At 37.6% G+C, this 27829-nt stretch overlaps 1 protein-coding gene across 1 annotated transcript in view; it reads left to right on the top strand.

Moving 5' to 3' along the window:
• The first annotated feature begins 3957 nt into the window (after window positions 1-3957).
• The window catches only part of LOC146553726 (scavenger receptor cysteine-rich domain-containing protein DMBT1-like), a 45849-nt gene continuing 21977 nt past the window's right edge, over window positions 3958-27829 (top strand). The window contains exons 1-6 of the mRNA XM_085253746.1: window positions 3958-4092; window positions 4227-4268; window positions 6459-6770; window positions 7190-7504; window positions 9204-9518; window positions 10241-10549. Coding sequence (XP_085109872.1) covers window positions 4056-4092; window positions 4227-4268; window positions 6459-6770; window positions 7190-7504; window positions 9204-9518; window positions 10241-10549 — 1330 coding nt within the window. The 5' untranslated portion in view covers window positions 3958-4055. The remainder of the gene's footprint in view (window positions 4093-4226; window positions 4269-6458; window positions 6771-7189; window positions 7505-9203; window positions 9519-10240; window positions 10550-27829) is intronic.

Here is a 27829-nt window from a genome sequence, read left to right as displayed (position 1 = left end):
TACGTGTTTTGGATTTTGCAAGTGTTTTGGAATTTGTACGTGTTTTGGAATTTGCATGTGTTTTGGAGTTTGTACGTGCTTTGTCTCTAGGGGCCACCGTAGGGCTTTCTTCCAATTACGATATCCAACAGCTAAAGTAAAAACACTTTTGGGAATCAGAAAGTGAAAAATGCCAGCAAGCAAAACAGTAACAAAAGTCTCTACTCTGGGAATATTCCAACCAAGGGTGTAATTTTGTACCATTCTGGGCAGAAGCTTCTCCTGCTGTAGCCTTGATATGTCTTAGGAAACCTCAGATAATTTCTTCAAATTCAGATAGACATCTTACCATGGGGATCACTTTGAATAGTCTCAGGGAACTCGGGCTCTCCTCCCCTCTGCTGTCTGACCCTATCCACTCCTCTGTCTTGAAGTGTGTATCTATTTCTTCATCCTCTGTTGCTTTCCCCATTTCAATTTCGTGTGCTGGCTCAGCTTTTTGCCCTAGCACAGCTTGTTCTGCTTCTCTTTTTGCATCGTCACTTTCTCCTGTTATGCTATCCGTACCTACATCTGCTTTGTCTTCCTGATCCCTCCTCTCTGTGGAACAAATCAGTGATACCTCCCTTTCTCTTCAGATGTCTCAGAAGTTTCTGAAATTATGTAAATGCAGATTTAACATTACTGTTACTACTAAAACTAAAATGCATTGGTTTACTCAAATTAACGTTTGTCTTACCATTATCACATTTTTTTATAACTGCAGTTTTCAACATTAACTGAGAGTTTTCCTCGTTTTTCAGGATTTATTGGACTAATAAAACTTACCTTTATGCCTTTTTTATAGTGTACCAATTAACTGTCTGTGTTGAAATCTGAAATGCCCACAGTGCTGATTTAAAACGTCCTCTGGAGCCAATCAGACCAGTGCCTCGGTTGCCACTGACAACAAAGAAAAAAAATGTTTGAAGGGGACACTATGGGCTGAAAGGTTTTTCAGGAGACAGGGGACATTATGCAGTGTATTCAGTTTTATTTATATACAGTGTTAATTAAACCCAGAACTGCTCAATGCAGTAATGCTGACTTATTTTAATAAACAACATTGTCGTTATGTAAAAAAAAGGGAGGCGCTACACACTTTGTGTGTATTTATTTATAGCCTATTACCTTTGTTCTTTTTCAGGTCACTTAAAGATTAGTTTTTAATTTAACCTGCTGGCTTCTGAGTACTGGCATTACATTTGTGTTCATCTCATTACACATTTCATGAGGGATCACAATTGCATATTCATTCTGAACACAATAAACATTCAAATCATAATTTATGACTAATTAACTGTCTAACAATATAACCAGGAATACGAATGACTCTTCCTATATATGATCATCTTTGCGCATATGTTTCACACAATGATCAAAACCAAACAGTGCCTATTATTAATTGTAAATACAATAATGCTACATAACAGCACCAAAATCGTTTTAGCTTACCAGTGTGTAACACACCAGCTAGCCTTAGCTGCATGAACAAACCACATAGTGAACAGACTTATAAACATTGCACTTATGCATAAGCAGATTCAGTAAATGACTTAAAAGGGTCAACACGTTCCTTAGACACCCGCACAACTGACATCATTCTGCAGCCGTTCTCTGGACCTTGTGCTCAATAGTGCAACTGCGCTCTCTGGCCACAAGGGAGCCACACGCACAGTCGAAAGCCTGTCTTATCCTGTTCAAACTCTCTCCCTTACTCTCGCTCTCTCGTATGATAGTCTGTCCCCTGGTGTCTCTACCACACTCTTGAGATAAACGGCAAACTAAACCAAAACTGCACCTATCGATGTGTGATCCTGGTTGAGTTACACTCACTGTGCAACCTGAATAGACTGATTATATCACTTATTCTACCAGTACTGACAAGAAGAAAAACAAATTTATTAGGAGTGAGCCCTGGTCTTAACTTTTCTTTCCTTGAGGATGAGCAACAATGTCATTGTGTTCACAGCAAACTTGAACACCTGGATTGAAACATTACTGTTTACAAGTATCCAAACGTGTTATATTTAGCATGATTCTAAATTTAGTGAATCCTTGGCTTAATTGCTACATGGTTTGATTTTTTGTTTCTAAGTAAAGCTCAGTAAAAGTCATTTGGAACAGAATTCTTTTATTTTTTTTATAGTAAACTGTTAAAAGTTTTCTTTTGTGTTCTATTAACAGAAATTGATGTTAAATAACCATACCTGATCACTGAGTATGTAGTTGATAAGAGTTGTAATTAAGAATATTTTGTTATTACAGTAAAATTTTCTGGATTTTTCCTAAAGAATAAACCCCTTTTACTTTGTCAGAATACATGTAAAAACCCATTTACACTTGATATAATCAAAAATGTAGAGATAATTATGAATCCTGTTAATAGTGTAACAACAGTACTGTGACTTTTGATGGATTGTATATCATTTTATTACATTAATCATGGACCAAAGATTTGTCAACAGTGATTTTCTGAAACTCTAAGTCTGATTACTTGTAATATAACAGTGTTCAACCATATTTTCATTGTTTTTACAAATGTAAATTCTTGAATTTACAAACAAAATCTGCACGTATACACAAATTTATTTTTCATAATGGTAAGTTTCTGTTAATTGACAGTATTTCTCTGGTTTCCCAGTGAATATTATGTTCTCCTGATTATTTTTCTATTTTCTTAACAGTGCAGGTTTATATAAATTATCACTGAATGAGAGGTACTTCGACTGACAGCATCAGAAATAAACTGACGAGTTGATGAGTTTGTCTGTGATTTTCCTCACATGAAATAAAAAGCAGAAATATGCACAGCTTTCCTTCCTTACTAATAAGTTGCCAGATAAGTTAAAAAATAATAAATCTGAGCAAAATATAATTGCGCTGTAATTGGACATTTGGCTTTCTGGTGCAAGGTTTGATGCAATGCATCCACTAAATGTTGCAACATTTAGTGGTTTTAGACATCTACCACTTAAAAAAAACTGTTAGTGGTTAAAAACTTTGAGGTTGGCATGTAAAGTGTTTCGTTCCTTTTCATGTGCTTTACCCCCATAGTATATCTCTTTCTCTCTGTTGATGCAATTTCTGCTATGAGCCTTTGGATTTCTTTGCACTTGTCTTGGCAGACAGAGACCTTGTGCTGCACTTTTAGATATGTTAAATGGTCGTGGTCATCATGTTTGTTGCTCTTGCTTTCCAATGATCCAAATGCCTTCTTTGTAGATTATATTCATAAGATTTTTTTATGTGAAAAATATTGTTAAGAAAAGAGTTTCTTGCTTTATCTTCATCAGGAGAGGCAAAAACAAGAACAGATGGTCATGAGGGGCTGAGTGGAGAAAGGAGCTTAGTTAGCAGTCATTTATTTTTTAACAGTGTAGCACAAATATCGATGTGTTAATCTGTGTATCTGTGGTTTAGCTTTTTGCACTATCACAACTGTTTGAGTCTGTAGGCGGAACAAATTCCTGCAGCCTTCAGACAGCTGTAGCGAACCACAACTATCAAGGAGTAACCTTCACTTCAGCTTTCTAACTCTTGTGAACGCAGAACTGGTAAGAATACCAATGCATTTTTATTGCATCTGGCTGAACACAAAATTAAACTTTAATAGTGAACTTTTTTTTTCTGTGTGATCACTAGAAGAATAAAACTGGAAGAAAAGAAGCACCAAAGATGGTAGCGCCTGTCAGTAACATTCAGAGATGAACATAGTTTGAGATGTAATCTTTAATTCCATTTAGATTCAGGTGTTCAACTTGAACTAGTGCCGCACATACGTATTTCTTTTATTTCATGCAGGTGCCAAACTGTATGAAATGAACAAAGTTTTTACTTTCTTCTCCTGCTTTGTTACATGTCTTCTCAGATTTTGTTTGTTGTACTTTGTAATTTTTAATTTAGACAAATAATGGAAATGAACAGATGTTTAAAGGGAAAACCAATACAGTCTGAAGCATTTGCATAGACCACAGATTTAACTTCAGTTTTCTGCCACGCATCATTTTACACAGAAAACATTTTGTTTCTCAGTCATGTGGACACAGAGCAGCGTCTTCTATTTGGCCATTGGTGAGATGCATTTTATATCATTTTATTATTTTCTGTCTTTGGTATACTAACAGTCAGTTTAAGTTTCTTAAAGATTTTCTGTTATTTATCGTATCCAAAGAAGAAAAACAAATTATTTTTTTGTCTTTTTACAGTTGCTACAGTCTCTTATCTGTCTGCATCTTCAGCTGCTACAGGTCAGTCTCTTTTACCATTTCTGTTAGTGGAAGTTTTCTGTTGTTTCTGTTGTTTCACATGCAAACATTTTCTGTAAGTAGTATACACATAATGTGAATTGTATAAAATGAATGAATACAACATGATCATTTAAGAAGAAAACTGTACCTACTATTTGTTAATTTAACAGAGAATAAGAGAATGGTAGCAAGGTCTACTTGTTAAGAAAAAAACTGTACTTGGATGTGGACATAGCTTAAAGCACCACACTGAGCTTTATTGCTGGGTAATTAGTAAAAGGGTCCACCTTCTTTTCTAAAAATTTCCCTAAAATTTTGAAAATTCCACACAGTCCCATTGCAGGTGTTTTTTCTCCGCAATGTCTTTTCTGCATGAAGTCAGTTTCCGTACTACATCGTTTCTTATGTTAATGTTAATTGCTATAGATGTTGCACCACAGAGTGTCTGCACTAAACCCACTCGTTTCTGTTCAAAATCAAGATATGAAATATGAGTGGTTGCAAAATTGTTCCTGACTAAACCCTTACACTTCTTACTATTTTAAATTAATTTTAATTTAATTTAATTTAATTAAAAAATTAAATTGAGAATGGCTTGTATGGCAAACGGGCCAATGAAATGGAGAGCTATTTTCTTAGATAAAGTTCTCAGGGGAATGTACCTGGAGGAGAGCCACACCTTTCTGGCCAACTCGATAGACCAGAGCAGGAGTGTGATCAGTAGACCGCCATGCTCGCCTGCAATGACTTATGTGTTGTTGAATGGAGGGGTCAGCCAACTCACCCTCTGTGATAAAAAGTAGCTGGGGTTGGCACCCCAGCGACGCGTCAAAAGGGGACATCCCAGTGGCAGCTGACATGCTCGAGTTTTGGGTGTACTCCATCCATGCCAACTGCTCGCTCCAGGTGGACCAACAATGTCACTGAACAAACTGGGGTTTGGTGGACTCAGGTCTGGTTGCAGCCTGGGTCCACCATAACCTGGCAAGTACCTCTTTGGCACCTTACCCGGAACCCAGTGCATCTCTCCTGGACCAGGGGATGGTGTCCAGCGACATGGAACACCTGTGCCCCCTCCATCACTGGACACTCCTGCCAGAGTGGCAGGGGTGGCACACCTTCAGCACTCCTGTCCTAATGCTCGTGGTCCCCCCAATGAGCTGAGCATGGTGTCTATAGCACCCTGGACCTGCAGAGACACAGAAGAAGGTGGAAAGAAATGGCCACTGCTCTGTGACAGCCAACCTCTGCTGTGAAAAGCCACAGCTTGGGAGTCCGGAAGCATCACCAGGGGGAGTAGCAGCAGTGCCAGTGAGGAACCAGACCGAGCAACAAGATTTTTCTTTTCTTTTTTGGCCTTTTTCAGCTTTATTTAATAGATACAGTGAAGAAAGCACAGGAAAGCAGGGGCAGAGAGAGAAGGGGGACGACATGCGACAAAGGACCGCGGATCAGATTTTAACCCAGGGCGGCCACTCTCAGCCGTATAGCATATCAAATTCCTGTGCTTTTGTGCTGAGGAGTTTTTGTTTTCTGTTCTCATACTGATCCCCTATCAGGAGCTAAGTCTGAGTAGAGTTCTCTTTTTCCTCCGCCACTGCCCTATTGTGTTGTACATTTCATTGTTTTTCTTTACGCTACCGATTCTGACCTGTCTCCCCAATGTGTTGTTTGTATATTGTATGTATGGTTGGAAGAGGTCCAGTTTCACTGCAGTCAACTGCACGTGACAAATAAAGGCTTCATCATCATCATCATTGCTTTAATAATGTCTAATAAAGCAGAATAAATTTTAAACCAATTTTTATTGAAAATTCTAATGGTGAAAAAACAAACATAATGTTTAAAAAGTGTTTGTACATTATTATTTCATATTTTGATAGTTAAAGTAAATAGAATTTACACAAAAAGAAAAAACACGAAAACAACTTCTTTAAAAACATCTGAATTCAAGAATTTTAAAAGAAAAAATGTTGTCATATTTTCAAAGAAATTTAAGAAGACACAGGAAGCTTTAAAAAAACAACAACGGGGAATACAATTTTCCATTTCCTCACTGCATTTCCTTATTTAATTTGGGTTTGTTTGTTTTTTTTACTGTTTTTGCTTTCAGCAACATTATTACTTCTTTGATTTTAAGTAATCAAAAACTAATAAATATATTATATAATTATCTCTTTCTCTTGTTAGATGTTCAAATAAGATTAGTCAACCCACATGAGTCAACTCGTTGCTCTGGAAGAGTTGAAATCTATCACAACAACAGCTGGGGAACAGTCTGTGGTTATGGATGGGACATAAATGATGCTGAGGTGGTCTGCAGTCAGTTAGATTGTGGACCGGCACTGGATGTCACTTGGGAGAACGATTTTGGAGAACGAACAGGACAAATCTGGTTAACTGATGTGTCCTGTTCAGGAACGGAAAGTTCTCTAACTGAGTGTCAGCACGGAGGATTTTGGAAACACTACTGTGGAGATTTTGCTGGTGTCATCTGTTCAGGTGAGATAAATTCAGGATTATTCATCACCATCTTATTATTTTTACCATCTAGAAGTGTTGTTTGTTGTTGGTGTAAATTTTGTGTTAAAATTCAGGGTGAGTGATCAACCTGAGCTCATACGTGAGCCTAATGTGCAGTAATGAGCAATTATATGATTCAGTATGGATAGAGGTGTAATACAAGGAGAAATATGTTCTTTGTTCATCACACTTTGAAGCTGCCAGTGTCACACCACAGTGGGATTATGTGGATTTTTTTCATTTGTGTCATTAACTGTTTGTAAAGGTTATATAATTGAAACACAAATGAGTCTAATGAAACTACCATCATTATTACCATCATTAACAAGTAATCAAAACTCAAAATATACTATATGCTCTATTTAAAATTAAATAGGTTATTTGTTTTCTGCATTTAGGTGTGCGTATCAGATTAGCTGGTTCTGGGTCCACTCCGTGTGCTGGAAGAGTTGAATACTACTATAAAAAACGTTGGGGAACAGTCTGTGATAATGACTGGGACATAAATGATGCTGAGGTGGTTTGCAGACAGTTAGACTGTGGACCGGCACTGAAAGCCACTCAATCAGCTCAATTTGGTGAAGGAAAGGGAGACATCTGGCTTGATAATGTGGCTTGTTCAGGAAGTGAAAGTTCTCTAACTGAATGTCAGCACAGAGGATTTGGGACGCACAACTGTGGACATCATCGGGATGCTGGTGTCATCTGTTCAGGTGAGATGTTCTTTGGATCATGTAAAATATGACTTAAAGGCTGCTGTGCACCTTACAACCACTAACAGTAGCCCATTATTTAATTTTCATTACCGACGTTTCCTCAAACAAATCTTACTTACGCAACTAGCCCCTCCCCTATTTTCCCTGTGTTGTCATGCACTTTGTAGAACAGAGTTTAGAGTGGCAGATGTAGTTGATGATGGACAAAGAAGGTGAAACGGTGGATCTGAAAAGTTACGTGAGAAATAGAAAAAAGAAATAGATGCAGTAAAATGTGTCAAATTGATGGTCATGTTAACTGTCAGGGCTGCTGCTGCAACGTCAACAGTAGTACCAGCAACAGAGTGAGGACGTGACAGAGAGGAAGGTCTGATTAACAAGCACAAAAAATCCCAATAATATCAAAATAAAAAGTAGATGGAAGTATATAATTAGGGAGGGAGAGATTCAAGTAAAATGAAAAACTTCGACCATGAGCCACTGCTAACAGCCAAAGTGAAGCTTTGAATTGTCACTTGCCACCTGCAACATGACATATCATTAGGTTTAGTGCTAATTCATTCTTCGTTTTTTTACTTGCTGTTTCCTGTTTTACTTTGAAGGTTACTTTAACCTTGTGATGTGCTTTGGAATTGTTAGCCTGTGTCCATCTGTCTTTGAAGACTGCATTTTGTCCTCAATAACACATACATGTGTTTATAGCCTATGTAGTGCTGTCTTCTCCTTGGTTTGACTGTGTTCTCCCAGTGTAATTTGTTTTTATTGTTGTTTTGGTTTAGTTTGTTTGTTTGTTTTTGTATTCTCTTTTGGATTTTTGCAATAGCCAAAAACTTCTCACTTTTTGGTATTTCACCTGTCGTGTATTTGGATACTCTCTTGAGCTTGTGTAGCTATTGTGCTACTATTGCCATTTTCTTTCCTGTTGAACTTCATATTACTGTATTTTCTTTGATAAATGTATCTGACAGATGTTAAAATTGTTGCCTTCATTAAATAACACTAAACTTTACAATCATAATCAAGTATATTTCTTTTGTTTAGGAATCAGACTAGCTGGGTCTCAGTCCCCATCCTCTGGAAGAGTTGAAATCTATCACAACAACAGCTGGGGAACAGTCTGTGATGATGGCTGGGACATAAATGATGCTGAGGTGGTCTGCAGACAGTTAGTCTATGGGACGGCCCTGGCAGCTCCTAAAGAGGCTCATTTTGGTGAAGGAAGTGGACCAGTCTGGTTTGATGGTGTGGCCTGTTTTGGAAATGAAAGATCTATAACCCAGTGTCAGCTTGGAGAATTCGGGAGCAGCTGTAGACACCATAAAGATGCTGGAGTCATCTGCTCAGGTACAGCTCTCATTAGTTCTTCACGCGTTGTTTTATCAGCCACTCAGTTTAGATGTGTCAATGTGTGTTTTGTGCCAAAATTATAGGTAAGCTGTTGAAATGAGTTCTTATACTAAGTATATTGTGTCATATTCAGCAATGAAATGCTCTTCAGCTGTAATCCACAGAGAAATATGTTGTTCATCATCCTGCTGAAACAAAAATGTGGGTCTTGTCAGTTGTATCTCCAACTGAACTTCAGATGATTAAATCTTGTACAGAAATGACTAACAAAGATTGGCAAATAGCTGCTGCCGTAAACCCACAATAAACATGACAGTTTTTATTTAAAAGGCATATTCTATGTGTTCAGGTGTAGCCATCAGATTAGCTGGTTCTCTGTCGACTCGCTGCTCTGGAAGAGTCGAAATCGCCTACAAGAAAACATGGGGAACAGTCTGTGATGATAACTGGGACATAAATGATGCTGAGGTGGTCTGCAGAGAGTTAAACTGTGGAACAGCCCTGAATGCCACTCAGTCCGCTCACTTTGGTGAAGGAACAGGAGAAATCTGGCTGGATGATGTGTCCTGTTCAGGAAGTGAGAGATCTCTGACTGAGTGTCAGCACAGGGGATTTGGGATACACAGCTGTACACACAGCGAGGATGCTGGTGTCAGCTGTTCAGGTAAAAAGAAATAATCATTATAAAGACATAATCAACATATTAGAATATTTTTACAGTATTGCAATCATTTCATCATCTTATGGTGTGTGTCTCTTACTGCATTTGTGTGAAGAGGTACATTTCAGTGTTTCTGACATGTTTAGCAGAAAAGTAGCTTCATCACATCTTTCTTTGTCAAAATCTTTCACGGGTTTCTCCCATTTTTTTGCAAAGAGCAAAAAGAAAACTTCCTTCATGAAACTTAAAGCTTTTCCTGTGAAACTTATGATGTAGCGGTCCAACTTTTGTACCAAGTTAATTTGCTTTGCTTCCAAGTTGCAAATCTGAATTTCTTTTTGTTTTTTCCTTTGTAAATAAAAACAAAACAAAACAAGAATATGAAGCTAAGAATACTCTTAACTAAGAATACGTGATCGCAACTCAAAACACTGGGACGAAGATCCAGGACCATGAAAAATATCTGGCAAACAAACTGCTGGAAAGCAGCAACATCATGAGTGTGAACTGTCAAAACAATAATATTTTATCTGATTGGAACATCTTATGATAACATTCAACACTGAAGCACATAAATAAAACTGTTCTTTAGTAGTTTTTTATGATCAGTGAGCAGCTCAGCATGCAGAGTGAGTAAATGAGTGTAGTCATGAACTAATTCCACACTGAATAACACTCATTCCATTAAAAAAGTGTTTGTTTTATGTTATGCTCATTGTGCCCAGGTGTGCCAGTCAGATTATCTGGAAGCACTTTGTGCTCTGGAAGAGTCGAAATCTTTTACAACAACACTTGGGGAACAGTCTGTGATGATAACTGGGACATAAATGATGCCGAGGTGGTTTGTAGAGAGCTCGGCTGTGGAACGGCACAGAGTGCTGCTGTATCAGCCCGCTTTGCTGAGGGAAGTGGATCCATCTGGCTTGATGATGTGGACTGTTCAGGAAGTGAGAGATCTCTGACTGAGTGTCAGCACAGAGGATTTGGGACACATGACTGTACACACAGTCAGGATGCTGGTGTTGTCTGCTCAGGTGAAAAATTAAATTGTTTCTTATTATATTATTAATATAATAAGGTAAATGTTTTACCATTTTAATTGGATCCTCTCTCTGTGACTGCTATTTCCTCAGTGATCCTCCCAAAGCCCAGAATCTCCATGAATCCTGCTAATAAAGTTAAGTGGAGAAGTGATCTCAGCATCACTTGTTCAATATCACCTCAAAGCCAACAGCTCCTACAAGGAGAATTTACTCTGAAGCAGATTTCAGGCTCATTCAGTCAGACAAAACCATCAACTACCAACTCTGCTACATTCAAGATCCTCAAAGTAGATTTTGACAAGGATGGATTATACCAGTGTGAATATTCACACGACTCCAGCTTCTCCACAAGTGACTCTGCTAACATCTCTGTTATTGGTAATAAAATGTACTATTGTTTATATTAAAGTGATTTCTTTGACAGGACCAATACTGTGTACTTGTTACACCCACTACAGGTTATTAGTATGACATCACATCCATTAAGATAAGAAATACCAGCAACACTCACTCCCCAATCATCTCTTTGAGGGCATGAACTAAATTCCATTGCATGCCAATATATACTGCGACCAATAAATAAAAATTGACATGATCTTAATCATATTCATGTGACTATATTATCTGCAAACCATGAAAATATTCATCTACGCAGGAGTTTGCCTGAGTGAGCTGTAATAGACAATAGCTATGGAGAAACAAGTACAACACATTTCCAAAAATGTTGGGCTGCTGTGTAAAATCAAAGTAAAAACAGGAAGCAATGATTAGCAAATTTCATAAACCAATATTATATTTACAATTGAACACTGAAAGAGTGTTTGACCTGAGAAAATATACGATTGTAAGAAAAATACGAAAATAGGAAAAATAGTTTTCATTTTTACTTCCTAAAATCTGGGTCATGTTTACCACTGTGTAGCATCCCCTCACCTTTCAACAGTCTTACGTCCCCAAGATGGAAGTCTGGGGGAGTGTATGGGGAGCAACAATGAATAAAGCCTGGACAGAAAGAAAGAAATGAAAAAATGCAGAAATGGTAAAATCATAGACTTTATTCTTAACACAAAGAGACCCCAATGCCGTTATATCAATATCAAAACAAGAAAGGAAAACCACAACACAAATTTGTCTATCCAAAGGGAGGGAAAAGACAACGACACCTGGGTCCTGGAGAGAGCAAAGGTCACACAACACAGGTGTGTTAGAGCTGTAACAGACAGCCTGTAAGTATCTGTGAACTGAGGAGATTAGCTGCTTGACTTTTGGAAAAGGACTGTACTGCAGGGAGTCAGCTCCCGGACTCCTCTAACATGAATAGTATTGTCTTGCGGAAATATGCAAGTCCTTCCCCAACCTCACTCCCTCTTTTTCCTTCAGTGCCACCCTCACAGGCTGAAAGCTATGACATTAAATCAGTGGTATAGAGATTTTCTGCCATTAGTTGGTACCTCTTTTTCACTATAGTTTCTTGTTCTCTTGTATTTGTTGTTTCTTTTGTTCTCAGTGTCACTGGAGCAGCCCAGTATCTCTGTGACGTCTCCAAATGGAGGACTGGTCAAGGTTCCTGAAGGTGCAGAAATCATCAAGGGTTACAGCTTCATCTTCACCTGCACAACTAGTGTACACTATACAGGAGCTGTTTTCTTTCTCATCTTCACTCGCTCTAATATGAAATACAACATGACATCTGTCAACAACTCAGCCTCCTTGAGTTTTCCTGTAGCTGACCTTGAACATGATGCCGACTACAGCTGTGTGTATGAGATAACAGTGTCATCAAGGAAAATCACTGCTCAAGAGGCTCATTGGATTCATGCCTTTGTGATATGTAAGTAGACAGATGAACTCAACATTTCTATTTGCTGTTGAATGGCAGTAAATGAATGACATAGATCACTAGATTCACTGCAACATATTTACATGGTTTTTTTAAACATCACTCCAATAATGCAGTAAAGAATAAAGAAAGTATCTGGAATACAAATAAAACTTATTCCTTTTCTATTTTTTAATTGTATTTTTTGTGAGTACATGATTGAACTCAAACATAACCATGCCAATTGTTATGAGCGGCTGATGAACAAAGAAATAACCCCTGCTGAGAACCTGAGAAATTGTGGGTATACACTGGAAAATACATCTAATAAATGTTTTTTTTTCCAGTCCTTTAAAAGAGTCTCACTTTAAGACCCTCATATCATAAAACTGAAGCTAAACACCTAAAATAACAATCTAAAGGCTGTCTAAAGATTTGCAAGCCTATCTGTAAGTAGTTCATTAGTAGCTACTGTTCAGTCAGTGATGCAATGTGGCCACCACATTGTGTCTGGGACATTTAAGTGTGATGGGGGTATGGGTGGGTAGAATTTTATATGCCACTTACTGGTAGCCCATCATTTAATATTTCTTTTATGTTAAATAGCACGATTTACAGGGAGTGTTTTTAATATATATATATATATATAAATTTTGTTTTCTAAATTTTGTTTTGTTTATATTTATATATATATATAAACAAAACAAAATTTAGAAAACAAAATTTATATATATATATATATATATAAATTTTGTTTTCTAAATTTTGTTTTGTTTATATTTATATATATATATATATAAACAAAACAAAATTTAGAAAACAAAATTTATATATATATATAAATTTTGTTTTCTAAGGCTTTTAAAACCTCACTCTCACTGATGATATACTGATGATACAGATCTCTGTCTACAGACTCAAGAACTTCAGTCCTGAGATATGTTTTCCTACCACTGATTCTGCTTTTGGAGAACATTGCCCTTCATTTCTACTATAAGGTACATCAGAGAAAATAAAAGCATGTATTAAACCAAGTAGCAGCTGTGTAGGAACAATAACATGGATTGTGTCCCGTCTCTCCAGGTCTCCAAAAAGCAGAAACCGGCCAAAAAAGAGAACGCTGAGACGGATGTTTCCAGAGCTGAAGAAGTTCACGCTGAGGAGGAAACAGCAGAAGAGATAGAATAGTCTTACGCGCACACGTGCACACACGTGCACACACACACACACACACACACACACACACACAGGTGGAGAGGCTTTCACCCAAATATCATTTCTCACAGGTTGATAAATAAATACAATAAGAAAAGAATTTGCTCTTTAGTGACAAGGTTCAACTATAGAGCACACAACAAGGTGAAGAATAGAGTGAAAACAATGTAAAAAACAGGATGAAAATGTGTGTTTCTTATATAAATTTGTGGAATCTTGAGGCATGTTAAGATTCGTGTATATACTGTATGATTTCCTTTTACATATATACCCTAAAAACCCCTAAAACTAGAAGACAGAACTTGCTCTGTAAGCACTGATGTTACTACGTGTCAAATCTCTATTTTGAGAACTGCTTAAGATAAAATGGAAGCAGAGACATATATTTTTTATGTTCTTTGAAGTTTGATTGCAAAATTGACATTATTGACAAAGACATTATAGATAGTAAACAGTTGAGATGAGTACATAGAAAAAGCACATCAAAACAATGCCTACAAAGAAAATGATGGTCTTGTATGAAGATCTACTGGAAACAAATTCTTCATTCTGTAACTTGGAACTGAATAAAAATTTGTCTCACAACATTTAATGTTTAAAGTGTGAGCACAGAGCTGCCAGCAGAGACACAGGAAGTCAGTGTGATCGAGATAAGGGTATCTTATAACTGCTACTGCTTTACAAAAATAAAATTCAGAACAACAAAATAACTGTGGTAAATTTATTAGTAAATACGAATTAGTTTTTAGCTGATATTTTCTGTATTCAGAAATCTTTGCACCTGCTCTAAAGCTATATCTCTCTGTATTAACATTCACCTGATAAGTCTGTCATCGAGGACTCTGTTCTTCATGTCATGTTTGTGAGTTATATTTTTGACACTTTGTTTTCATTAAAAGATTATTTTTAATGAAAAGAATCTTTTATTATTTTATTATTACAACTAAGATTATTTTTGCGTTCAAAAATCATTCATTATTTACTGTTCTCAAAAACTCATTTCAACTACACTAGTGTGACTGGGGACCTTATGCCCTGGTAAACATGTGATCCCCTAACTCTTCACTCCACATATTAATATAGAATAGAGGAGGGAAGATGGAGTGATGGTCAGAGTGGTTTTAACACCTTTTTTGTAAGGCATAAACAGCATGAGGTACAAAGACTCAAACTGTGAGTGATAAAAGCCTCAAGGTTGAAGTGTGAAATGTCAGCAAGTTTCACTGTAATTGCAGACTCCATGCCCCCACCCCGACTGAACCACTCTTGCTCTCAGTTATCTGCTGTAAATTAGGTGATCTCACACAGATTATCAGATGTATATGTTCTTTCTTCAGATAGATGTTAGTGTTGCACAAAAAGCAGTTTAGCCTCCAAAAACCAACATGAATAAAGAAAAATATGAGAAAAGAGATTATGTCATTTTATGACTTGAATGAATGAATATTTACTGAAAAGAAAACATGCTGTTAAATATACCTGAATATAAAGCTGTCTCATATTCATGCTGCTTAGAACTTAAAATATATCGAGTGTGAGAACAGACAGAGAAGAGCAAGTGTACATATTAATATAGTCACAATGACCTTAACATTTTTACCTGCATAAATTGCGAAATACATTTTAAAGCAATAAACTGCACAAGATCAGGCCAGAAGTGTTACTGGGAGATTTGTTAATTATTACTTTTTGTTTTACATATGCAAAGAGTTTGAAACCCCAAAGCTGCCAACCTGAGTATTCTGTTGGAGCGTCCTTTCAGGAAAAACTGTTACACAAACTTTGCTCTGGTGTACGAAGCCCCGCAAGGGACGTGGGAGAAAAAAAAAATAAGACAGACTTTTGCGAGATCACGCAAAACAAACTCGGGATCTCGCAAAAGTTTTAGCCGCATTCTTCGGAGGCCGCCAGCTCGAAGCCGACCAGGAGGTCGAGGCACGATGTGCCGGCTGTAGTAGGTCCGACCTCCCATTAGCTTCGAGATGGTGGGTGTCAGATCTCCGAAAACGTCGGAGCACTTTTGCAAATATGTGGTGTCTTGTAAACCGAGCAGATATCTGACGTTTACACAACTACATTCACGCCTCAAAATATCTTAAAAGTGTATTTTGTGACCCAGAAAGAGTAATATTACAACTAAGTAGCTGCCGCCATTGTTGGAATTCAACTTTTGCGAGATCCCGAGTTTGTTTTGCGAGATCAGATTAGCCACAGACATGTGGCTGTAAAAAAAAAAAGCTAAAACTGAAAGATAGCAGTCACTCTGTAAGCACTGATGTTACCGTCACATGTCAAATGTCTATTTTGAGAACTACTGCCAGTAGAGACACAGGAAGTCAGTGTGATCAAGATAAGGGTATCTTATAACTGCTACTGCTTTACAAAGATAAAATTCAGGAAAACGAAATAAATTGTACAACATTTATTAGTAACAATGAATTCGTTTTTAGCTGATATTTTCTGTATTCAGAAATCTTTGCACCTGCTCTAAAGCTATATCTCTCTCTATTAACATTCTTCTGATAAGTCTGTCATCGAGGACTCTGTTCTTCATGTCCTGTTTTTGAGGTTTTGATACTTTGTTTTCATTAAAAGATTATTTTTGCTTTCAAAAATCATTCATTATTTACTGTTCTCAAAAACCCATTTCAACTACATTAGTGTGACTGGGGACCTTATGTCCTGGTTCAACCTTCACCCCACATATTAATACATTTCCCCATATTTTGATTGGCTACAAAGAAACTGTAGCTCAAAAAGAAGATTTGATTTATAAATGCATCCCATCTGAAACCCAAAGATTACCAGGCAGAACAGGAGCTAAAATAGCTGTTAATAATTTTAACATTTATTTAAACAGAAAAGTGGAATCCATACATGTACAAAGACAAACCATACCTTTCACATTCGTTTAAGCTCATAAGATAATTGAAAAATTTTACTGGATTTCAGTAAAATATTTTATATTTGTCTTTCACATGATTGACAAACTTGTAAAGTATATATAGTTATATATAGTCTGAGTGAGTTTATTTTCTATCTTTCCATCTGCAAAGGAAAGAAATCAAGGTCAACCGCTGATCCAACATGTGGCTGTATTGTGCTGAATAATTCTGACATCGTTTCGGATCAGTGAAATTTCTCACATCATGTTCCCATATGACAACATATTATTTTGTACTTCCTGTATTTCCCTGTTGCACTCTCTCACTGCCACTGCTATAAAATGTTTTTATTTGTATTTTACACTTTGAACTAATTGGTGTCATAAAGAAATTGCCCGAATAAATCAGTTGGGCGACTGATTTTTCAAATCAATTTAAATATATTTATATTGCACAAACTTACAACAACAGTTGCTTCAAGGTGTTATATTGTAAATTAAAGACCCTAAGATAATACAGACAAAACCCCAACATTTAGACGGCCACCTATGAGGAAGCGCTTGGCAACAGTGAGAAGGAAAAACTCCCTTTTAACAGGAAGGAATCAAGGCTCAAGGACGCGCAGTAGAAGATTTCCAACATCTCGCTGCACACATTAAATGATCTGAGCGTCCTTGGAAAATAGAGTCTGCCCTTTTTGTACACAGCATCACTGTTGGTCCTCCAGTTGAGTCTGTCAAGCAGGTGAATGCCCAAGTACATGTAGCTATTATTTGTTTCAACCTCCTCACCCGTGATGCTCATGGGCCCAGTTGCTGTTTTTGTCCTCCAGAAGACCACACCCATCTCTTTTGTCTTGCCGATATTCAGGAGGTAACTTCTTACAGACCATCCAGGCAACAGTAGAAGTGGTGACACCCATCCCGAGCAGCTTCTCACTCTGCAGAAGTGGATGATATTAAAAACAGTGGATGGTCAGAGTGGTTTTAACACCTGTTTTTGTAAGGCATAAGCACCATGTGGTCCGAAGGCTCAAACTGTGAGTGATAAAAGCCTCAAGGTTGGAGTGTGAAATGTCAGCAAGTTTCACTGTCATTGCAGCAGAGCCCCCCACACAAAGAGCGTTTTAGTCTTCATAAACCAACGTGAAAAAAGAAAAATATAAGAAAAGAGATTATGTCATTTTATGACTTTTTATGTCTTTGTACTCCATAAAATGACCTGAAATGCACTATCACATAATTACTAGTATTGGTAATTATGTGACAGTGTTAGCCCTGTGACAGAATGGCGACCTGTCCAGGGTGTACGATGCCTCTCGCCCTAAGACACCTGGGATAGGGTTTAGTCCCCCTGCAACCCTGAAAAGGATATACAGAAGAGAATGGATTGATGGATGTGCTATGTGTGGGAAGGGACATTTATTGTGTTTTCTAACTTTGTTTTTAACCTTGCTTCTAACTTTATGAGTGAACGGCTTGCTTCCCTGATTTGTTTCTCATGAGGTTTTTGCCGAGATGGAGATTTTTTAACCTTTATTTTTATTGCTGGTTGCGAGGTTTACCTGGAGTTATTCATACTCACAAACAATTACTTACAAACGCGAGGCACCCCACAGGGTTGCTGTCTCTCACCTCTTCTCTTCATTCTGTATACGAATGAGTGTCACAGTAACTTCACTAACAAATACATCCTGAAGTTTGCTGATTACACCCAGATTGTTAGTCTTTGTAGAAGATTTTGTAGCTTGGTGTGATGAGTCCTTCCTTTCATTAAATGTGTAAAAATCAAAAGACATGATTATTGATTTCAGGAAGTCTTTGTATAGTTATTCACCTACTATCATTAAAGCTGCTGATATTGAGATTGAGGAGAGTATTAAGGGGTTGTTTTGGACCACAAACTGTGTTTTGACGGCCGTAGTGATAGACGTAGTGACATGACAGCAACATCAGGAAGAAGGAATATGAGAAGCTGCAGAAGTACCAAGGGCTCAGAGAAGAGCTCGAGACGATGTGGAGGGTGATGGTAACTCTGGTCCCAGTGTAATAGGAGCACTCGTTGCAGTGACTCCCAAGCTAGGCGAGTGGCTCCAGCAAATCACAAGATCTCTGTCCAGAAGAGCGCAGTCCTGGGAACAGCTAAGATACTGTGCAGGACCCTCAAGCTCCCAGGCTTCTGGTAGAGGACCCAAGCTTGAAGGATAGACACCCGCAGGGGCGAGTGGGGAATTCATATTATTTTATTATTATTTGGTACACTTGGCATTACTAGTTAAAAAAATGGCACTGATTTGCCTTTTCCTGTTTCCTCATGCTGATGTAACTTTCCTGCCTAATATTTAACTAGTATCTCTTCTTTTTCCTCCTCCGTGTGTCAGCCAGCATTAACGGTGCTATCTGTGTTTGTTGCCCCCCCATCCTCCCCAATTACAATTGGATACCGACCTCTGAAAATTTTACTTCGTTTACTGGTTGCACAATTGTTTAACTTCCCTCAAAAAATCCTTAAACTTCTACCAGTTGTCACATCCTGCATTTGGAACCCTTGATTTAGAGAAACTTTACAGGTGACAGGAATCTGGGTGAACTTTAAATCAGGTTTGGTCTGATTTTTATAAGTCAAATACTTTTAAACTCTCCATAGTGTCAGTGTTGAGGATAGCTCAGTGTTTTAAGGTCTTAAAATGATTGCATTTGCCATGATTGCAAATGATTGTGTCAAATGTCATAACCATATCCCAGTATGCTTTACTGTGATTCTGCAATCTGCTGCAGAATATTTGAAAGACAATTTTGAGGACAAGGACAACGTTAATATGTCCAGCTCAAACTCAAAGTTGCTCTCTGTTTGCAAAGATTAGTGCAATGAAATAAAAAGATTCACAGCAGAAGTCACATCAGCAGAGATAAAGAGACATATTATGTGGGTACTGCACATGAAGAGAAACTAAACACTTCACACGCCAACCTGAGAGTTTTTAACCACTCACAGTTTGTTCCAGCCTCAGTGGTACTTTTTGATGACAACTTTTAAAAAAAGAAAAAGAAAAAAAACAGTGTCTAAAACCACTGACCAAATGTTGCAACACTGCTGATGTGTTTCATGCATGCATGAAAACTATTTTTTTGTAAACTTAAACTTGGAAAGCTGTGCATATTTCTGCTTATTATTTTATGTGTATATCTGGACTCATCCACCATGTTTGCTGTGCAAGTTTCACAGTGATCCAAGCAACTTTTTTTGTAGCTTGTATTCAGATGTCTTCTATTCAGTGTTGGTCAAGTTACTTGAAAAAAGTAATCAGTAACTAATTACTGATTACTTCCCCAAAAAGTAATCCCGTTACTTTACTGATTACTTGTTTTCAAAAGTAATTAATTACTTAGTTACTTAGTTACTAAGTTACTTTTTAAAAACACGATTTACAACCTGAATAGGTGATAAAGCGATAGATCTTTCAGCCCAATTCTACTTTTTCTGCATAATCCATCATACAAAATGTAATCAAATGGAAAAGTCCCTTTTTAAAACTTGTTTTATTAGTTTTAATCTTTTAACTTTATGCATCAAGCAAAAATTTAATTATATGCAACATTCTCTGACTGGAAGAAATTTGTTTAATATTTAAACCTATTTTCTGCACATTCCAGCACATAATTATTTTTTGTGTGTGTTTACACTCAGTCTTTCAAATAGATGCAAGTAAAACACAGCAGAAAATAAATAAAATCAAAGACTCAGCGGTTCTGTTGCTCTATTTTCACCTGTAAAGCAGGAGTTGGGTAGACGGAGGTGTGCTCTGGTGCAGGTGTGCCGAAGAATCCGCGAGTTTTTCTGTGAATTTCCGTGGTACGGAAATACGTGGTAGCGCACTCGGTGCTTGCTTGGAAGTTTAGGGGGTTTTTTCGCTGTAAAAAGAAGTTTTATTCCCACGCACAACGGACACAAATGTTTTTGTCACTTTTTATGGAATCAAACTCTAAGTAAGGTCAGTGCTTCCACGCTTTAAACGCTGCACGCTCATACTCTCTCCAGCACTCAATATATGATCCACTGTTGATCTGCACACAGCTGTTGTCACCAACATTGCACTTGCGTACGTCACTGTCATGAGACATTCTCGCAAAAAAATCACGGTTTTAGTAACGCAGTAACACAGCGTTCCTATGGGAAAGTAACGGTAATCTAATTACCGTTTTTGCAATAGTAATCCCTTACTTTACTCGTTACTTGAAAAAAGTAATCGGATTATTGTCCATCTCTGCTTATATGTGAAAATGTTGTTGGGGAAAATATATTTCCCTGTTTCATTGAAAGGACAGTATAGTAACAGTATAGTTCTGAGGGACTTGGAGATTGAGAGTTTCATGGTGCAATTTGAAGTGTTTTCAGTGTGAGAAAATGTCAGAAAACACTGAGGTTCCTGTGGTTATTTTGTAGCATTAGAGCACAAATATCAGGCCAGTGTCTTAATTTACATAACTGTGGTTTCTCAGCATACGACATCACATCTGCGTGAGACTGCATGTGGAAAATATACCTGCAGCCTTCAGACGTCTCCAGAGAACTGCAACTAGCAAGCAATACTCTTCACTTTCTAACTGCTGTGGATTACAGAACTGGTAAGAGTAGCAATTTATTTTTATTCCATCTGGATGACCATAAAATTAAACATCAGCTGTTAACTGCTTGTGTCATGTTCATGCAAATTAAAAGCCTTTAAAAACAACATACCATAGAGACAAGTTGTATGTGTACAAGTTTAGGAACCGTAAAATACCTGCTGTGTAAAAAAATTGTTTATTTGAAAAATTTTAGACATAAAAGAACAGTTTATGAACATCACATCATTTCATGCAGACACCAAATGATACTTTTTTCTTTGATTTGCTTTGTGCTTGTTTAAATAAAGGGTCATATGACACAGGTCAGAGTTGCTGTTAATTACAGAACAAATCTAAAATGATTATATTTACTGTTAAATAAAATAATCTACATCAAAAGCGACATTACAGATGCATTTTTTTAATCTAAAAATGAAGTTTAAGAAGGGAAAAAATATAATGTGAAGCTTTTGCATGGACCAAATATATTAACTTAAGTTTCTGTCACTGATGGCTCATTTTACACAGCTTCTGTGTCTCAGCCATGTGGAGACAATGGAGAAATTTCTTCTACTTGGCCATCAGTGAGATGCATTTCATATTTTTCAGATATTCTTAAACTGGTATACAAATAGAGACTCTAATCAGTGCTCACTTTTTTCCCACATAATGAGTTATTTTTTGTTCTACAGTCTTTCATCTGTCTGGATCTTCAGCTGCTGCAGGTCAGTCATGCATGTACCTTTTTCATAATAAAACACAGGTTCATGCCTTTACACCCATTTTGTAAAATGTTATATCCATGATCTGATTGGTCAGTTCAACATATATATTTCTGCGATTATGATAAATGTAGTGCTTTTTGTACGTATAATCATTTTGATTAGATTTATTCTGTTCTATTCTATTTCTCTAATTTTCAGCATTTCTGTGCCTGAAATGAGCATCCGGTTGTTGTTCACCTATTTTTTTTCCTTTACTGTAACAGTTAAAGGAAGGTTGAGAATATAAACCCACATAAACCTGCCCAGTGAATATTCTAAAATTACTTTTGATATTAACATATGAACCTTTTTCTGATACAAATAAAATATTTTTGCTTACAAGCAGAGAAAGCAAACGCACAACTTATTTAAGGAATAGATATAATTGCAGTCTGCAGAATTCATATTCTACAAAGAAAGATGTCTTTAAACTTGTAAAATAAAACTAGATTGCTGGCCCCCAAAGTAAATCTTGCAGGAACGATATATGCAGACTTCTAAAAGAATAAATTGTCGTTTCAGAATCTATCAGCTGATTTTCCACATAATTTTTAACGTTAATATAATGCAAAACTAAAAACTAAAAGTGTAAAAGAAATAATTATCTCAAGGGCACCAGATTACTTATATCAGAACATCAGATATTCTGAAGAAGGTAAAAACTGAGGTTAAGATTAAACACCTCCATCGCCTGAAGCCTTTAACTGATCTTATAATGAAAGATAAGTTCACAGAAATGTAGGCAAGAGGTTTAATCTCACCACTGTTAAAATGTGACTCAGGATTGAAACTTGTGATTTCATTAAAGAACTTAAAGAGCAAACATACGCAGATCAATCCAATGTCTGATGATGGTACATTTGCATAAATGAACTGCAATATTCTTACAGCTGTCCCATGAACAGTATTGTAAAATAACTGAAATTTATTTTGTCTTTTTACAAAATAATCAATATTGTACCTTTATATACCTTCATATTTAATTTAATAAAATAATATTTTGTAAAACTAGTAACTCGGTCATTTTTGTGTGGCCCGGAAAGTTTCAAAAGGTTTTTATGGGTTTCGTAGAAAAACCAAGGCTTTGACAAATCTAATGTTTGAAAATCTTTGACATGCTTAACTCTCTGTTTCAAAACACGCCTTGACACCAGCAGGTCATAATTGAATATGCTGATAGAAAGAGAAACAGGTCTATATGGGTTCAGGGAATCCAAAGAAGCTTGTGTACTAAACACTAACTATTGTGCAGGTAGCTTAAAAATGAAAAAGGTAGAAATATCACCTCAGTCATTCATTTTGTTAAGAAGCCTACTCTCCTTTCAACATCACAGAGCAAAGAGCTGGTTTAATGTCCTAATAGTTGACAGTTTTTGTGCTAGCGTGGTGTAGTAATAAGCTAATAAACGTGAGTTTTAGAAAATTGATCTGCAGATGTCATGTGTGTACTGTTGTCCCCGCTGCTCTGATTGTGAATGGTGTTTTTTCCCTCACTGGAAATTAAATATTGTTTTTTTTTTTGTTCAATTTGGATTTTTTGTTTTGTTTTGTTTTGGGTTTTTTGGTTTTTTTTGCAACACCAGTTTTTTCTAAATACTGTCGTCACGCTTTTGTGTGTGTGTGTGTGTGTGTTTTAAGTGTTTTCTAAGGACAGCACAAAAACAGTAAAGAAAGGGAAAAAAGCCACCTCTTTCCTATTGGTGGAAAAATGTACCATGTCGACCAATTTTAAAAAAAAAAGTCAACATGTGGGTTTTGGTTGTTTAGGAAGAGGGGGAAGTTTTTGGGAGTGAGGGCAGCGAGACAGAGCGAGTGAGGGAGAGAGGGAGAGAGAGAGAGAGAGCTTAGATGTGGGAGATTTGTGACGTTTAGTGTGGAGTGTATACTTAGTGTGTTGTGTTGTCTTGAGTAGCTGTTCTGTTGTGTTATCGTTTTGTTTTGTGTGTCAGTGAGGGCACTAATGAATGTCACAAAGGCACATTTGCAATGTAAACACTGTCACTAAGTAGAAAACCAGCGGAGTGATATACCTCCTGTTGTCAGGCCTGCAGGTTTATCCCTGTGCTCTTCTCCTGTCTTTTGGTGGACAAACTTATTTTTTACTGGTACACATCATTTGTGGGGCATCTTATTGCAACACCTGATTGTTCTCTCGTTTTAGTTTTAGCAATATTTTTAAATGGTTGTAGAAAATGAAAAAAAAAAAAAACGGCAGGTGTATTGGCTGCATTTTTAGATAAATAGCTGTATATGTTTACAAAACGTACAATTGTATTATATTTGCATTTCAAGTTATAAAAATTTACTCAACATGTCTCTGGTTTTTTTACAGTAAAAATACTACTAGGATTTTAAGTTCTTTGTGTGATTTCAGATCAGTAAAGTACTATTAATAGTAGTACTAATGCAGTATGTCAGTGAAAAAAACAACTAAATTCAGATGAGCTGAAAAAGAATGACACCAAACAAGACAAGGGGAAAAAAATAAAATGAAACAATTTGAGGGTGAAATACAAACGTAAACTCAAAAGGAGTCACAAATGGCCGGTTGTATTTCAGACCTCAGTGGGTTAATCCAACAAATCATGAAAAATTAGGTTTAAATTTTTGTTCATGACAGTGCAGATTTCTGACATTTTGTGTAATTTAAGCGTGTAACAATGTGATTGTTTTCTAACAAAAAACAGTGTGAAACTTAAGTTAGACTTGTGTTTGTAAATGAACCGCCCAGTTTTCTAGAGTTTATACTTATTGGGCTACATATTTATTTACTATACAGGCTATACAGTACATAAGATCAAAACTCACATGTTTTATGTAACTAAAGTGTGTAATTATGTGGGCTACAGACAATAATTAAGTTATAGACTATATTTATATGAAAACGTGTATACTTACTGCATTTGAATCATTTTAACCATATGTAACCACCTACATATGTGTTTGAAAAAAAAAGGCTTTGATTTTCCCACCCCATTTGATTTCTTTGCCACCCTAAGAAAATTTCTCTAGATCCGCCCCTGCGGCTCAGGGAGGAGAGGGCAGGGCGGCGGGGATTCTCTGGCTGGCTGGAGCGGCATCTAATAACCAACCCGCAAAATAAAACAAAATAAAAATAAACCAACAAACACGAAAGTAAAACTTTATTGTCATCTCCGCTACATACAGTCCAGTCTATAGAGAGACCAGACGACGAGGCTCCAGTTACAGCAGTGCAATAAATATAAGAAGAGTAAGAAAATAAATATACACTTTAGGACCAGGGGTAAAGGGATCAATAAAAATTTAAAATTTATAATTTACAGTTTGATGATTTAAAGTCTCACACACAACCCGTCGAAAGGGGAGGAGGGCCCTGCTTCCAAATAGAGCACATTTCATTCATAATGTTGTAAATCCAAGCCCATTATATATTCAAATTCAAAATTCAAATTCAAATTTTATTTGTTACATACATAGTCATACACAGTATGATATGCAGTGAAATGCTTACACAACAGCTCATGACCTAAAGAAAAAAAAGGCTATGAAAAAGATAGGAAATAAATATGAAAATTAAAAAGGGTCAATTTAACTAGGAAGGAATAAAATAAAATATAAAAATTAAAGTTAAAAATGAAATAAATGTACAACAAAATACACAATATACAAATACACAGTATAGAAATATATAAGAATGTATGAAGAAATATAAATATGTATAGACAATAACAGCAGCTGTACAGTATTAAGTAGAAATGAAGAAATATAATGTCCAGTGTTGTAATAAATAAATAAATAATTTTTTATTTATATAGCACCTTTCAAGACAGAATCATAAAGTGCTGCACATAAGATTACAAGTCATAAAAAGATTTAAAAAGAGAAAATAAAACAGGCAAAAAATTAACCAAAAGCAGTTTTAAAAATGTAAGTTTTGAGTTGTTTTTTAAAAACAGCTACTGAGTCCACAGTTCTTAATGCTTGGGGGAGAGAGTTCCACAGTGTAGGGGCCACAGTGGAAAAAGCTCTGTCACCCTTAGTCCTCCTCTTAGTATTTTTTATAGCAAGTAAGCCCTGATCAGATGACCTCAAAGACCTGCTAGAGACATAGGGCTGTAGCAGATCAAAGATGTAGGCAGGTGCCAGTCCGTGCACAGCTCTGTAGGTCAAGACCAGGATCTTAAAATCGACTCTAAATTTAACAGGAAGCCAGTGTAACTGAGATAATAACGGTGTCACATGTGAGTACATGGAGGATTTTGTCAAAAGTCTAGTTGCAGCATTTTGCACAACCTGCAGACGATCCAGAGAACCTTTGCTTAGACACATAAACAGCGAATTACAATAATCCAAGCGTGACGAAATAAATGCATGTATAGCAATCTCCAGTTCAGAGCGAGATAAAACCGGGCTTAGCCTAGCCACATTTCTTAAATGATAAAAACAAGAGCGAACCAGACATTTCACATGCCCATCCAACGTGAGACTTTTTTTTTTTTTTTTTTTTTTTTTTTTGGCCTGTCCCGTTTGGCTCTTTTGCCATCAGAATTGTTGTCTAAAGGCGAAGAAAGATGCCCAACGGATTTACTTTACCAAACTGACCATCCCAGCCTTGCCGTAATGGTCCATTTGATTCACCTTTTATTGTTTATTTTATTTTCACTTACTGAATACGGGACAGACTTGACTGGGGGAAAGAAGGGGAGAGAGAAAGAGGGAAAGAGAAACAGCTGAGAAGAGGGACGGGGGAGAAGGGCAAAAGACAAAAACCAACAGAGAAAAAAAATGCATATATCAATCACCTGTATCACCTGCTGAGAAAGAAAAAAGAAAGCAAGCAGAAGAGAACAAGAGTAATAGAATAAACAACATCACAATGATATATGGGAATATGACAGTAAATACTAAATGTTAAACATTATTGTGCAGCACATAAGATCAACAGAACACAGTGTGCTTTGAGGTAGGAGCCAAAAAGGGTGTAGTTTGTGGGTGTGATCACCCGTGTGTACACCTGTGAGCATGGACGCGCTTGTTTTTTGTTTTTTTAAAAGGTTCCTTCATGTAATAATCTGCTAGAGGGTGTGGGGGGGCCACAGCCCCGTCCTCCAGGGCGTGAAGCAGGTGTGGAGGAGATCAAAACTCCAGACATCCAGAGGCCCCCAGAACACAAGAGACCAAGGAAGACCAACAGAGGGGCAGCTGCGCCACTGTCCCGGAAAGAGCTGAGGAGAGTCCCAGATGAGGGCTCACTCAGCAGCCGCGGAGCAGAAGCCAGGGGGAGTTGCAGTGACGCGCCCGTGAGCTCCGCCGGCAGCCAGCTGCGCCTGAGTGACCGAGCCCCAGGCCGAGAGGCCGGGGGCACCCCACCTCCGAAGTGGCCCGAGCGAGCCCCAGGCTCCAGGCCCCGATAAGCGGCCGCCAAGGAGTGAGCCGGTGTGTACCTGGACGCCCATCCCCGGACACAAAGAACCACCAACGCACCGATGTCTGAGGGGGTCCGCCACTGGCAGGGGAAGTGGTGGTAGGGGGAGATAGGCCTCCAAACCTTGGAGGGCCTGAGATGTCCCCAGAGAGGTGGCGCCTGACACCCAACCTGACATATAGACACAGACATACAGGCACACACAGATACAAACATCCATTCCCACCCTCATGCTCTCATATGCACTTACTCCACACTCAACCAACGTGGAGACAGACATAAAGAGACGTTGTACACACGATCACACTCCCCAAGCGTACTCTACAAACCGGGTCTAGGTGCCCTCGCCCCTGGAGGGGGGAACTGCACCCAGACCCAGGTGGTGTTTCCCTTTTCCCTGCGGTGGGGGGAGGCAGACCGCCCCGACTCCGCAGCAGCAGGAAGGCTCCACACTCCAGACCGCAGTCGGACGGCCAACTCCTCCTCCTAGCCCCCCTGCTCCAGCAGGTCGCAGAGAACGGGGGTGAGAGAAGACTCCAAACCTCCCTCCACCCGCTCATTGTAATGTTGATGC

This window comes from Mchenga conophoros, linkage group LG18 (assembly GCF_057382185.1).
Source record: "Mchenga conophoros isolate Kocher_MC1m ecotype Shallow Benthic linkage group LG18, M_conophoros_male_GT1.1, whole genome shotgun sequence".
Lineage (NCBI taxonomy): Eukaryota > Metazoa > Chordata > Actinopteri > Cichliformes > Cichlidae > Mchenga > Mchenga conophoros.
This window is presented reverse-complemented; position numbering and strand designations above follow the sequence as displayed.